Source organism: Perna viridis, chromosome 8 (assembly GCF_037379345.1).
Source record: "Perna viridis isolate PV_CMFRI_1.1 ecotype Kerala chromosome 8, ASM3737934v1, whole genome shotgun sequence".
NCBI classification, from domain to species: Eukaryota; Metazoa; Mollusca; class Bivalvia; order Mytilida; family Mytilidae; genus Perna; species Perna viridis.
The window spans coordinates 7642901-7658626 of NC_142452.1; the positions used below are offsets into that span (position 1 = coordinate 7642901).

General features: G+C 31.9%; 1 protein-coding gene across 1 annotated transcript in view; it reads left to right on the top strand.

Annotated features, from left to right (window-relative positions):
• Nucleotides 1-15513, top strand: part of LOC148609156 (U1 small nuclear ribonucleoprotein 70 kDa-like) — a 55245-nt gene extending 39732 nt beyond the window's left edge. The window contains exons 6-10 of the mRNA XM_088596293.1: nt 1540-1621; nt 3804-3905; nt 13066-13138; nt 13449-13642; nt 13998-15513. Coding sequence (XP_088452419.1) covers nt 1540-1621; nt 3804-3905; nt 13066-13138; nt 13449-13642; nt 13998-14269 — 723 coding nt within the window. The 3' untranslated portion in view covers nt 14270-15513. The remainder of the gene's footprint in view (nt 1-1539; nt 1622-3803; nt 3906-13065; nt 13139-13448; nt 13643-13997) is intronic.
• The last annotated feature ends 213 nt before the right edge of the window (nt 15514-15726 follow it).

The window sequence follows — 15726 nt, forward strand, 5'->3', positions numbered from 1 at the left end:
TCAATCTCTTCTATTTATTTTGGGTTGAAATTATAGGGAAAAGTTCCAAATTTTCGATTTTTTCGGACATCGTAATCAATTACATATACTTTCACTTTACAAACCGACTTCTTGATGTCACAGTTCAACCGATCATTGTGGCGCCCATATGCACGGGTAATTCAAATTTCCTAATTATAAATCTCGATTTATTAATTAAGAAAAGGAAATTAATTCGTTTCAATTTAATTTTCATGAATATTTGACTGATTAGTTTCGATATTTATGACTTGCATAATAACATGGTCTTCTCCTTTAAGAAATAATAAAAGTAGGGCTTGTGTAAGACAGACTCATCGAAATTTTTTTAAGCACATCTGACATTCGGTCAGACACAAGGTGATGACTTGTCTGACCGAACGACAATTTGTCTGACCGAAAAAACTCTGAACAATTTATCGACATGCTAACATTTTTGATGGGGGGTGGGAATCTCCAAGTACATTTTATTATCAAGCTGATTTTAAAACTACTGGGTATGGGCTCTTGAATTTGTTAATTTGTCACTATTATTCATTTTGGCTAGAGTGTATCTGATGAGTCTTCATAAACGAAACATGTGTACTTTGTTTTGAGTTCTTTGTATTATATATTGTTGATTTTTTAAATTTGAAATAAAGTATTGTTATTAAATTATAAAATCTATTCTCAATCTCTGGCATAAAACATAATCATTTCAAAATTCAACATTTCATCTTGATAGTCAAAACATTCACTGTCTTCATAATCATCATCATTGTCTTTGTCACAAAGGCTCTCCACAATGTTAAGTGTTGAGTTAACTTCAACTTGTACATTATCAATATCATTCTTTTCCTCATCAAGTATTTCAACATCTGCATCATTAGTCATTATAACATCAACAGTATTTTGTGTTTCATTTTCAGTTTCCAAATTGGTATTAGTAACAGGCTCTTTGGATTGATTTTGGGTTTCATTTACAGTTTCAAAATTGACAGTTTCCAAATTGGTATTATTCACAGGCCCTTTCAAATGAAAATTTGTTTTATCAGATGTTCAGTTATTAATCTTTATCAATTTCGATGTAAAAGAAATATACTTTATTATTTTTTTCATTATTATTTTGACAATATAATGACCGCATGTTTCACATGTAAACGAGTAGCAAGACAACGGAAGGGACGATATATCAAAGGACGAAATGACGTGTAGCGAATGAACCGGAAGTTACATATTATTGTTTACAATCAAATTGATTGACTATCTCGCTAGACTGTAGACTAATTCACGTAATTATTAAAATGTTCTAGTTTTATTATTCACAAAAACCACTTCAGTTTTGAGAAAATATTCTTTAACGTAAGAAAAAAACATCGGACACCTGGGCCGACAAGCAACGTGTATTTACCGGACAGGTCCGACGGTCCGGCAGGTTTCGATGGGTCTGGTAAGATAATAGAAATACATCTTAATTGTAAGTATAATGTTAAAAGATAACATAGAATGTATTGCAATGTAAGAATGTGCTTTTATTTGCAGATCTCAATGATCCATGACAATGTAAATATGAAACCAAGAGGATATGCCTTTATTGAATATGAACATGAACGTGACATGCATGGTGAGTCAGATAACTGTATGTAGTTAGTTCAGACTCAGACTCGAGTCCTTGCTCAGTAGGACTATGAGTCTGGGTATCTGACCAAGTTATGTCATGCAGAAATATAAATTGTTGGAGATAAGGACTCTCCTTCTTTATGTACCTTTTTATGGTGGTTCATACTGTTTTTGATTTATTGTTTTCAGTGAGTTTCCAGTTACAATTTCTTTATTCCTAAGATTTGAATATTATGTCATTTTTCAAGTGTTCTGAATAACTTCTTATATTGCAGCAAGATGTATTCTTATATGTTAAAATAGTGTATTGTTCTCTTCAAAGGGGGAAGATAACTCCTTTTTGACACACATAAATACTATTAAACTGGCATTAGTGAATTATTTTTTCTTGGTTTGTAGAAAAAGACTTTATTTGTTTTGTATCTTTATAATAAATGATGATTCTTTTCTTTCATTCATAATGGCTTTTTGTTTTCATCACATTGTATATTTTGAGCTAATTGTGGTGAATATTTTCAGCAATCCTTCTATGATCATTTGCAGTTTTTACACATTTATGTTTTCAAACACTATATGAACTTCTAGTATTGTTTTCCATCAATAAAAAGGATCTCATCAGTATTTCCCTTCTATAAGAAAATGTCCATTTTTGTTTACCTTTTTGTAACAAATTCCCAAAAATGAGTACTTAAGTTATTTGGTAAGTAAAAAATTTGGTATCGGTAAGTAAATTATGTATTTTTTAAAAGGGGGGAGGAAAATTGTTTTTGGCATTCTAACATTCTGTTCTTATTTCTTCCTTCAGATCAATGAGAACAAAATGGCCGCTGAGCCATCTTTGTTCAGAGTCGTGTGAATGTTTGAAATAATACCTGGCCAATATAGGTTTGTATGGAAGTGGTAAGACAATGATTTGTCCCCATACCATGCAAAAAGAAAAGAAAAATTAAACTAGAATTATTTTGTTCAGAGTGGCCTGCAGTCAATAAATTGAAGACTTTTTACACCTAAAGTCCAAATAACATAAAAAAAAATTGAATTAAAAAAAGAAAAGAAAAAGAGTTAGCTGGTTTCTAATTTAGTCCCAGTGCCCATGCTATTAGACACATTTTAATTTTGTCATCATATTTTTTTTTTCTTTTAATCAGAAGTTGATTTTTTGCTGAGATTTTCTCAACTATCTTTAAAATTTGGAGTGTCCTGTTAATTTTTTGTTTATTTTTGTTGTAAAATTTCATATTAAAAGTCAGGTAAGAAAATTGGGTTTAAATTTAAAAAAGTTCAGGTAAGAAATTGGGTTCAAATTGAAAAATTCAGGTAAGAAAAAAGGGTTTTCCCGGGTAAGTTAATAAATAGACATCGGAGAATGTCCGAGACTTAATGGCTCCAGTTCATGGATCCCCGGTCCAACATCGTCCATGCTGACTTTGTAAGTTTATTGTCAGTGATTTTGTGATTCAATTTTGTAGACATAAAAAAATGGAAATTAAATCTTTAGGAGAACTTGGTTTTGTCAAATTTAATTTTTGAAAAAATTCCCCGTTGGTAGGTATGGTTATTAGTCCCCAGTTAAATTTTAGGCCAGAAAAAAATTAAATTATCTTACAGTTAATTAAAATAATGAATAATTTGTTTTGCAGGTAAGTTTCAGGTGCTGATGATATGTATAACATTTTAGACATATGCACAATTAATTTTGTTTCATTTCCTCTTTTCTGTTATATAAGTATGTTATTATAATTTCATTTGGGCTTTTCCTGCGTAGACAAGCTTAACTATCTGAATCATTAGCATTTAACCTGGCATCCATTATGAAAATTTGGCATCTTGATGTTATTTTTACTGATGAAGTAATAGCAATAATAGAATTAATTGTGCGAAAATGTCCTGATTTTTTTCAGCATGCATCAAACTATGACCATTCTGTAGATACTTATGTCTGCACTAACTTATTTTATTACAAGTTTTGTCTGTAAGGGAACAAAAATCAATCCTTTATTGGACAGGAATATCTAACTATGTTTTGATATTAACTGACTGGATTGTATATTAAGCTGATCATATGGTTCGGCCAGCTTTATGACAAATATAGCTACGCAATGGTCAAAGTTTGCCCTTGGATATGACCAACATTACAATCTGACACCTAAATAATTCTTTTTTTCTTTCTTTTGTTTTGTATTTAGCTGCCTACAAGCATGCAGATGGTAAGAAAATAGATGGGAGACGTGTTTTGGTAGATGTTGAAAGAGGCCGGACTGTTAAAGGATGGCGACCCAGGCGTCTTGGTAAGAAATTTGTTCACAAAAAAATTTAACATTAGGACAAAGTGGATCAGTCTATAGTTGCATGCATATGAGAACCAGATGTTACCATAATTTAAAGAAAAAAATATCTTATTGAAAATATTAGTGATGCCCAGAAGTTGAGCTTAACCTACTATATGTTTGTAGATACAACCAGCTGATTTCAGTCTTTCTAGAATGTTAGGTAAATATTCCTACTGTAAAATGAATTGACAAGTGATTGTATACCAATTAAATTGTTTTCAAATAAAGTGGAACCAATAACTCTTGTTGCTTTCACCAGGAAAGTACACATAGACTCTTTGTATAAAATATTACAGAATTAGTAACAGCATTTCCTTGTCTTGTCAAAAATGTACTTTTCATGAATATATTGCTTTCTTCATTGCAACCATGTTGATCAATAGGACTCACGGAAGGAGGCGTCCTTTCTATGGATTTATTAACTCCCTTTGGAGACAGATTGTTGATGAAGTAATGATTCAGAAGAAAACACTTCTGAAGTTTTCTCCTGAAAGAATTGAGAGTTGACAGACAAATATTTCAAGTAGTTACCATTGACCTGATAACATGATAAGAATATTAAGGAATTGAAGTTATTGCAATATTGGGAAATAGTCTTCATTAAGAATGCATTAAGACTTTGCATTTTAGAGTCACATTAGATACATAAGCATTGAATTGCCCTATGTATGAAGTGGTTTTGATTTTTTATCAAACTAAGAGTTTAACTTCTTGAATTTTCTTGGTTAGTGTGATGTGAGTTCTGTTTGTGTTGTTTTCCTGTTTTTGTTGGAATTTTAATTCTCCAATCATTGTATATTCTGTCTTTAGTCCATTAACATCAAATGTACAGAATTTATTGGTTACCCTGTCACTAAACAACTACACAAATACCTGTAATTCAATAGTATAAAAGGGGGTGGGGGCAATGAAAGGATGTTAACAAGCAAGAATTTCAATCAACTGAAACTTGTCAAAACTGAGCCCCATATGGACTTGAAAATCTGATTGCCTCAGACTGGTGTTTTGGTTAAATACATTAAAACTCATATAAAGGCATTACAAAAACTGTTTAGTTTAGACAGGTTTTTGTTTTATTCAAAGATCAGTTTAGACAGGTATTTTGTATTATTCAAAGATCAGTTTAGACAAGTATTTTATATTATTTAAAGGTCAGTTTAGACAGGTATTTTGCATTATTCAAAGATCAGTTTAAACAGGTGTTTTGTATTATTCAAAGATCAATTTTGACAGGTATTTTGTATTATTCAAAGATCAGTTTAGACAAGTGTTTTGTATTATTCAAAGGTCAGTTTAGACAGGTATTTTGCATTATTCAAAGATCAGTTTCGACAAGTGTTTTGTATTATTCAATGGTCAGTTTAGACAGGTATTTTGCATTATTCAAAGATCAGTTTAAACAGGTATTTTGTATTATTCAAAGGTCAGTTTAGACTGGTATATTGTATTATTCAAAGTTCAGTTTAGACAGGTTTTTGTGTTATTCAAAGTTCAATTTAGACAGGTTTTTGTATTATTCAACATTCAGTTTAGACATTTTTTTTTATGTTATTCAACATTCAGTTTAGACTGGTATGATTGTAGATTCTGTTTAGTCTGTAAGTTCTATTTAATCTGCAGTGCAGTGTACAAAATTAGAACATCAAGGTATCTGCTGTAACATTGCAGTGTCTGCTGCATTCATATTAGCAATATAAGTTCTTTCTGTGTGCTATTTCTATGTGCAGGGGTATAACAACTTGATCTGAATCTAACAGCTATCTTGGTTTGTGTTCTCAACGGAATTGTCTTTGGTAAATGTCTACCAAAGTTGTCTTGACAGTAACAAACCTCTGTGATTAAGGAAGAATAGTAAAACAGAGAATTTATTGCTTCCAGCAGTTCATCAATTAACCCAATGAACTGAATTGTAATTTGTGTCTTGTTCAGTCAAATCGCTATAGCTTCTAAAGCTGACATCAATTTTCTATTCTGTAATTTTGAATTGCCGTACTATTAGGGGGACAGTGTGGGTGTCATTTGAAATGAGACAGTGGGGGAGTTATCTGTTCATTTAGCTGATTGCATTTGTTGTTTTAGTAGAATTACTTAATTGTTTGGGCTTATTTTGTTTTTATTGTATGGAATATTGATGTAGATGGATTGCTTCTATTTTTGTAAATAGACTTGTCACACATCTTACACCTACTTCCTTGCCCAACCTTAGTTGGTAATTCTATTTCCAATGAAAGTGTTTTATATATATATATATATATATATATATAAATCTATTAGTTTCTTCATTTATTTCCTTTTGACTAAGGTAATGAATTGTGTCTTAGAACACTTAAACACACAACATGTCAGAATGAGATGATGTAACAAGTTTATATATATATATATAGAGTACTCGCAGGCAGATTGATTCTGTTTAGTCTGGATACAAAAGTGGTTAAAGTGGCTACATGTATCACCTTAAAGATTTGATCAAATCTTTAAATTATCACTATTTCATGTTCAGTATAGTTTTTGAATTTGGAAAGTTTCAAATGGAAGGGTTGTTACATTCTTGTTTACATTTCTATTACAATTTTCTGTCTTCTCTTCAAGTCATTGTATCTACAACCTCTGAAACAATATGGTTCAGTGCTCAAGGTAACTAATTCTTCATCTTCTATGATATTTAAAAGGCAAATGTTAAATGTTATTGTTTCAATCTCCAAAATAAGCCATAAGACATGACATATACATGTAGCAACACACATATACCTTCCTTTGCCATACCAAAGATTTACCAAGAAAATTTTGTTTGAAATCAATGTACATGTATTAGAAGGAGGTTGCACAAAAGATATAAGATATACAGTAAAAAAAAGTACAACTGGACATTGTTTCTGTTACTAGGCCAACCACAACAAATACTTGTTTGATAGATTTCCAAAAGAGTAACATTAAAAAACATAATAGCTTACCACACGACACACTAGCATGGTGTTCCCACCACTTTATGTCCAGAAATTTGTCTCCAGATTTCTGAATTGTGAGACACAATACAAGTAATTCCGGCATGTTCCAGGGATATCAGACCTCTCCATCATAGAATGGGAAATTCCCAGGACTTCCTACTTGAGAGCTACAGTTTGATGAATTCCATTTTTCATGTGGGACATTTTGTCCATCATCAGAAGAATTAATTTAGCATCCTTACATCAGCCTTTTGATTTGTATTCATGAAAAGATGTAATATATATGATATTAGTCAATTTGCCATCGAATGTCCTTGCTTATTGCATTAAGATTTTTTGTACTGATATCTCCAGCAACAATTCTGTAGTTTTATTCCCTCTTTTGATCAGTGTCATAAAAAACTAGTGTTCAATCATGATACAAGTAAAAATGATGGAAAAATTGTGTTTGATATGTTGTGTTTGTCCCCTCATTATAAGGGGAGATTATTGTTCTGATAGACTAAGTCACAATTCACCAATTTTATTAATGCTTTCATCAGTGTTATTGAAACTCATGTTCAATCTTGATACATGTAGAAGATTTGGTACAGTATAAAGCCTTTCATTTAATGTAAGATTGATAACACTGCTGCACCAGAACACAACTTCCTGGCATCAGATATAGTCTGGTTGGTAAACGGATGAGCAGGTATTCTTTCAGCTTCAGTATGTTTTTTACACATTCACAATGGTACTATTGACAATTCTAAGAAATTATAGCTTTAAAATGTTCAGATATTACTTTTTGCTACTCTAGAATTGTCATCTTTCAAAAATTAATCCAAACAGTGAATGAATTTTTGAAATCATTTTCCTTATTGAACTAAAATCCTCAGCCGTAGTCCTTACTAGAATGTCATAGCAAGAGGGGAACAAACTAGAACCATTCTGTGATGACTCAACCTAAAATTTCTTTACTTTGTACTGTTATAGATACCAGTAAATTTAGAATTGAATCAGTTGCTGTGAAGCTTGCCAAAGTATCTAATTAGAAAGGAATTATTTAATTAAAAATATGATGAATTATTACAACAATAATTGTTGAAGTTGTAAAAGAACTTGTATCATCTTAGATATAGTTGGTATGGTGTTGGCACATCATTCTAATGTACAACATGTTAAACAGCAGTCTGTGTAGAATTAGACACTTATCATGTTCCCCAAAAGCAGAAAGTAGAAGGTTCTCAATTAAAAAAGCTGTTTTATATAGAAATCCTTAAAAGTTGTGCCCTTCCCAAAGCTAGGAGTTAGTATGGATGGGCTGTTCCATTATGGAGTTTGAATGGATTATCTAAGTCTGCTGTCAAAAATAAGCATAACCATAGGAAAATAAGCTGTAACCACTGATCTTGGCTGACTGAGTTTACTTCATTTCCTTGTGATATTGTAAACATATATGGCTTGCGCCTTGGAAAATGTGAAAACAAATATTTCACTATGTTTGTAAACGGTGCAGTGATAATTACAACTTTGTGTTAGTGGTTAAAGTTATTTCCTCTTATAAACATGATTTTTTTCTGCTTTTTAGGGGAATTGCGCTTTTCAAATCCGGATTTTAGTTACGATTCCTTTTTTCTGTATATTTACTTCCGGTTTTGCCAATTTCCACTTTGTTTGTAGACTTCGTAAAATCTTGTCTGCCCCTAATGATAAACCTATGTCTATGTTATGTCCAGTGTTATTGCCCTGTTAAAGATGAAACCTGTGTCTAACGTACATATTATCCTAAATTTTTTTTGCCCCTGTCATTTCCTACTTTGATGGAGGAGTGAAAAGCACTTTTTCAAACAGTTAAGTTTTCAAACTTCCACCTGCTGTGGTATTAGTATGGCTGGTAGATTACTAAGTTTCTTGCTTAAATGAAACCTAAGATGAAATATAATAACTCATTGATGAGTTAGGATGTCTGTTGTAATCTATAAATTTCACTTCACAACCAAACAAAATATTTCTGATTTTCAAATTCATTGGAATCAATTCTGTTGAAATACAAGTACTCCTTGAGTATTGTGTTGTGAGTTGACCTTTTACTAGAAGAACATATTGTAGATACATGTGAGTGTCTAAATATGGTATCTTGACGTAAATTACATGAGGAAATTGTAATCAGGGAACTACACTCTTGTTCTAATTCAGAGGGTGTTGATTATTCTGTACAAAACATAAGAAACAATAGTTTATCAATATTATATAATAATACCAAGCTTTATCTTCTGTGGGAAATTCATAACTTCTTCTTAAGCATCAAAGTTCCTTCATAAAGAGAACCCTAGGTCAACTTTTCAGTGAGCTATGACGTAAAAACAAAGGTATTCTTTGTAGTCTATGAATTTTTAATATGGTTGAAGTGCCTTCTGAAATTCTCTCAAGAATTGTATGTTATTGTGATGTTAGCCACTTCAATAGTGAATTTGTTTTTTTAACACAATGAATTCTATTCTTTGGTTATGTCTCATCAATGAAAGTCCTATTTCTTAAACTCTCCTGTCTGTGAAGAGATTTTCTAAAAGTTTTTAAAAATGCAGAATTTCAATTTTTATCATTTGAGATACTATAATAGTAACATAATCCTACATAAAAATGTATGTTTAAATTATTGTTTTTTTGAGGATAAATTAAAAAAAACTTTACTCCATGTTTTTTTTTTTTCATAATAGAAATCTTAGAAACCTGATTTAAAATATATAAACCTGTCTAAACCAAACTCTAGAGACAATTGTCTGCTTTATTCAGATTCAAAATACATTTAAACTGATAAGAAGGGAATTCATAAGTCTAAACAGGATTCAGTGAAGGTCTGAATACTGCTAGACACTGCAAGTTCTGATGCTTGAAATACCAAGTAATAGAAAAACAAATAAGAAATAACATCATAACTGATGAAGGATACCCTTATATCATTGTCATAGGAGACATACATCGTATGAAAGTTCTGATAATCCATTTATTGACAAGAGGAGATCTGATTTGATTATAGAAAATTGATAGAATGGGATATTGACTAACTAGATAAACCTACTAACAGGAATCTTTTGTTATCTCAGATAGGTTGCTTATTGAATTAGTTCTGACATAACCATGTTATCTTTAGGATTGGGTTAATTTGGTTCAGTATACTATGGATAGGGAAGTTTGCTAGGAAATGCTGAATACATGTAGGAAGTGCTCCACCCATCCTTCGCAGAGGTGGTGGTTTGTTTTTCTCTGGTCACAAAAAAAAAATGGGTTGATAATTCATGAGCAGAGAAAAGTATTCCTACAGACCATTTTGATTCAGGCAAGATTAACAAAGCCTAATGGAAGAGTATTTCCCTACAGACTTGAAGAATAACAAAGCCTAAGGAGTTAAACTAATTTATGAGGGTTGTACCTTTGAGGACACAATAGCCTCTACAATACATGTACATTCTTTCTTGTGTAGCAAACATAGAGTAAAGGTGGAGATATTATGAGGTAGAAATGAAGATGGAGTCCAAAGAGACTATTAAATTTTCATGGGTTTCTGTAGTTACAATATTTGGTACCTTTTGGCTCCTTACAATCTGCAAGTTCAACTCGCTTTTGACACTCTAGCTAAAAAATCAACTAGCCCTGTGTAGCAACTATTTTATCAGAGTTCAAAGCTAGCCCTCTCACAAGCCACTAGTTAAAACTTGAATTCTAAGATTCTCTTTGAAGATATACTTCTTTTTTTTTATTAGTACTTGTCCTTACATGTATATATATGATCAACATGTATTGTTTGTGTGTTGTTCACCAACCAATCTCCTTTCAGCTTCAGACATTGATTTCTTCCTACAACCAAAACAATTATTCTGTGTCAGGAGTAATGAATTCAGTTATTATATAATAACAAAAATCATGGTTGCCTATCTAGTACCATGAATTTTTCCTATACTTGTAGGAATTAGAGGGCTACATCCAATATGATTATTATATTAAATTGGTTTCTATGTCTCCTAACTAATATAAGTAATAGGTATTTGCTGGTTCACAGCCAAGGTGAAGGTTTATTATCCACATTCCTGGTGACATGTAGCTCTGTAGGTCTGTCAAGTTTCTTTGAATTTGTGTGAGGTTTGCACTTTTTTAAGTTGATCTGGTGACATTTTTCTTTGATCTTTCAAAATTTTACTAAATCTTACACATTTGGGTCCAAAAAGGTGGACAACCCAGATGTAGTTGGGACAGAAACTTCAGCAAAGGAAACCTTTGATGTAATGTCATTGCACTGTTTGAATACATAATAACAATAATTAATGGGTACTATAAACCAGCTTTTATAATGAAGCTACTCTTGTCAGTTATTTTTTTTCTCTCTCTCTAAATGCATTCTTCTTAGAGTATTTCCACAAGCCCAAATTCACAGGGGACAAACATTTGTCATCTCCTAAAACTGGAACAGATATATATTGCAGGTAATTTTGATTTTTTACAAATTATAATCCAACCCAATACTCCACTTACCAAATAATTATGTTTACTCTCCCCCATCCTGAAATTTTTTAACCAAATCAGTTTGTTGACTATGAAACTTAGTGCCCATAGCTGACTATTTGTCAATACTTGTGTGTGTGTTCATTTTCCAGTTATAATGTATCCATTATACTTTCTTATTTCTTTGATCAGATTTTGCCAGTCATCTTTTGTTTGTCTTAACATAATGTGTTTTAGGTGGGTAGCAGTTGGGCAGTACCACATGCTGACTCAGCCTGTTGGTTGTACTTGTACCAAGTTAATTTGAATCACATTGTTGTGGTCAATATTATACCCTGACTTAGCCTGTTGGTTGTTATTGTTCAGGGTATATTGGAATAACCATGTCTTGGGCAATGCCATACCCTGACTTAACCTATTGGTGGCACTTGCACCAGGTTTATTGGAATCACCATGTCTTGGGCAATACCATACCCTGACTTAGCCTGTTTGTGGTACTTGTACCAGGTGTATTGGAATCACCTTTTCTTTCCATGATTTCATCACATTATTCCATCTATTTGTCTGTCAGAATTTCATCTTTATCCTGGTTATGGCTTATCAAATTGATTTTTAATTTTGTATGTAGTTTCATGGTGATAGAGGCTTACATGGTAAGCAATGTTTATTGCTGTTTATCACTGAAATTTTTCAGTTGCGAAAGTCTGAGATTCCCCAGGATGGAAATTATATAAAATTTTGTTTCCAGCTTCGTCTGTGATTTGCTCATTGTAACCAATATTGCTTGCTATATCAGCTTATTATTTAGTGGTTTAGTGTATAGCACCTTAATGTGTACAGCTCAATTGTGGTTCACATGTTCAAAGTTAATGCAGCTTACTTCCCCCTTAAAGAAGACTTTAATGTAGAGAATTTCATGTTATATGATGAGTTGTGACGAAGGGTTTCTAAAGCTGTCATACTATTTATGTTTATAATGACATCTTATGTTGTTTTGTACCACTTGTCTCCATCCTATTGATTGGAACTGTTTGTGACAAATGTTTAAGTTTGTAAATATTATCGATTTTCTGTAAAATTCCAGTAATTTTGTCAAATCAGGAGTAATACTCCCACATGTTTTACTGTAAATAGCTAGACTTCATGGAAAGGTATTTGATGGCTTCCCAGACTGTCAGAGGGACATGTAATTTGCTAATATTTTTCAATAGAATGAGTTTCCCGTGGTGAAATGTCATTCATTTATTAAATAGAATAGTTTAATACAATAAAGAAAATTGATTATTGGAATAAACTGAAGAAGTTTTATTTGTATACGTGGCCTAGCTATACTTTATTTGTATGAATTGTCTCCCTTCATGTAATCATATCAAAATGACATTTGTCTTGAAATAATGATTTCACTGATTAGCCTCCTCTTCATGCCAATAGAATACTACCCTAACCTTACTGTTTCAAACTAAGTGACTACCTAGGGTTAAGAATATTGAAATCAGATTTATTTTCGACAGTTTTTGTTATTATATTCACATTGTTGGTTCTATGTTAGTTGTCAATACCAAGTTCAGCTTTTCAAATAATCCTATATACTGTTAATTCACTTGAAAAATTCTGAAATTTTATTTCTTTAACCAGCAAAATATGACAATGACACTCTTTTAAAAGGTAACAAAAATTTTTTCTTGTTATTTTAGGAGGAGGATTGGGTGGAACCAGGAAAGGGGGACCAGATGAAAATACACGATTCTCTGGGAGAGATGACTTCAGGTATGATAATCATAGACAGTACATTAAACCTAAGTTTTTTTTCTGTTTTAGAATAGGATGAAAAAGTACTACATGTAGCTTATGAGTTCAAATCCAGCAAAAAAGAATAATGGGGTAGTGCATATGAAGTTTATACTTACCTATTTTATTTTGATTGGTGAAAATCTTGATTTTTTTCCACAATGGCTAGTTTATGCTGAAACCCCTTCAAAACTAGTGTACAAAAACATTAGAGATGAAAAACTACCGATACACTTTCTTCATTAAAGATAACAGAAGTCTGTTAAACATTTTTAATTAAATTTTATAGGGAAAGAGGAGAACGTGATCGAAGGGATGAATCTCCTGCAAGGGGAGAAAGAGGAGAAAGGGACAGAGAACGTGACAGAGGGGGAGAAAGGGAGAGAGAAAGGGGAGATAGAGATAGAAGAAGGAGAAGTAGAAGTAGGGACAGGAAACGCAGTAGGAGTAGAGAAAGACCAAGGAGCAGAAGTAAAGATCGAGGTAGGACACTGAGATATGGTTCATTGTTTTATCTGAGCTACATTTACATAGATGCAATTAAATATGTATACAAAATGAGACTAACAATTATCTAGAGGTAGAAAATGTGGAAAGAAACAAAATCACTTTCAGAAAGATATTTAAATACATTTCAGCTGAAACCAAATATCACTTACTTAAAATGCTAATTATAGACAAACAAAAAATTATGATAACCAGAATGAATTTTAAATCAATATAAGGAAAATAATGAACATTTTGGGGGAGTGTAAGAGATGCAATCTGACCAGGGATATTTTGTATATCATGATATCAAAGGTAATTTTTTATCCAAATTATCCAAATATTATTTTAGATGAAGACAGGAAAAGAAGCAGGAGAAGCAGATCCAGAGATCGTGAGCGTAAGAGGAGTAGATCTAGAGATCGTAAAAGGAGTCGACGCAGTAGATCACGTGACCGCAGTAGGCGTAGTCGTTCACGTGATAGGAAGAATGAGGAAGGCGAGGAAGGACAGGAAGACTACGAGGATGTACAGGTCAAACAGGAGAAATTTGATCCTGGATATGAACAATTTGCAGAACAAAATGGTGATGGTGGTTACCAAGGCAACCCAGAAGATTATTGAGTTTAGTTGTATCATGATCATTGATTGTAGCATTTCCAATTCATGCTTGTGCTTCAGTATATAAGGATGAACATTACCCTAACTCAAGCATCTGATTAGTTTCCCTGTTCAAAAGATGTTATTGCTGAAAATATGTGTAATGAATCCTAAGTGAATCTTCAACTCTTCTCTGAATTCTTAAGAACTTCTTTTTTATCATTTTGTTAACATAGGTGCATTTTTTAGATGGAAATATTTATTAGAATTGAGATCAATTAGGTTTGTCACTATGTATTGTGAATCATGTGGTAGAATTGAAGCTTGTTATTCAACTTGTCATCAGTGAAGTTTTATAACAATTTGATGCTAGCCATGTAAATTGTGACAACAGAGACATCAATTCTGCAGCAGCTAATGCTGATTTATAGCTGACTTTTTCTTATTATGTTGTCAACTTTGGTATTTTTATCATGTTCAACATTGTCATAAATTTGATGATAAAGTGCTATAATTGTCACATTTGTATGATGCACCATAATTTAGATCCTGGATTCAGTTTTATTGATGTACTTTTACAAGTTATATAATTTGTCTTCATGTCATTGTGTCATTATTTTTGTCCCTAGATGGACTTGATTCCATTTGTTTCATTAGAAAGTATAAAACATTACTATTTGTAATGTCAGTGTTCTAATCTTAAGTGTAAAAACTTCCCAAAATTAATATCTGTATTTAGTACTATTGTTATATTTTTGTGTTTATATCTTCAAAAACAATTGGGTAGTTCAAATAACTTCTGTATAAATATCCTGTGTTTTTAATATAATCAAATTATGGCAGGTAATTCATTTTTGAAAATTAAAAGACAGAAGAACAAAAGTCTTGTAAAAAATAATGATTTTGTATGATGCATCAGATTAACTTCAAATATTTGTTATTGCAAAAAACATTAACCACTTTTGATGTCATTATGTATGCATATTGATTGATCTGCACTGCATTATAAAAGTGAATTATTTTCTACATTAAGTTGTAATTGGTGGATAATTGTGGAAAGAATGTCTGCTATGTGTGACAGATGAGAACATTGGTGACTTGTATCTATTTCATCGATTGTTTCCAAGTAACCAGAATACAGCAAGTTAGTTCCCTTGGTTTCAGTTATGGCATTGTTTACATCAACATCATTATTTTTAATTGTATTTAAAGTTGTGCTTAGGTTTATCCTCTTGTCAACTTGTTGTCAAATAAAATAATAATAGTTTTGTGTTTGTTGAACTTTGACCCTACTAGATACATTTGCACGAGGTATAGTTAAGGTGGATTGTTTTAAGGTATGCCTGTTTGTATTGCATTATACCAGAAACACTTCACTGTAATGGAAGCATGAGGTTTTTCCATAGTTAGTGACTGTTCATCCACACTTTCAAGGACAATGAGCCTCTACATGTGAATGTCCACAAATTTGGTGTGAGTCA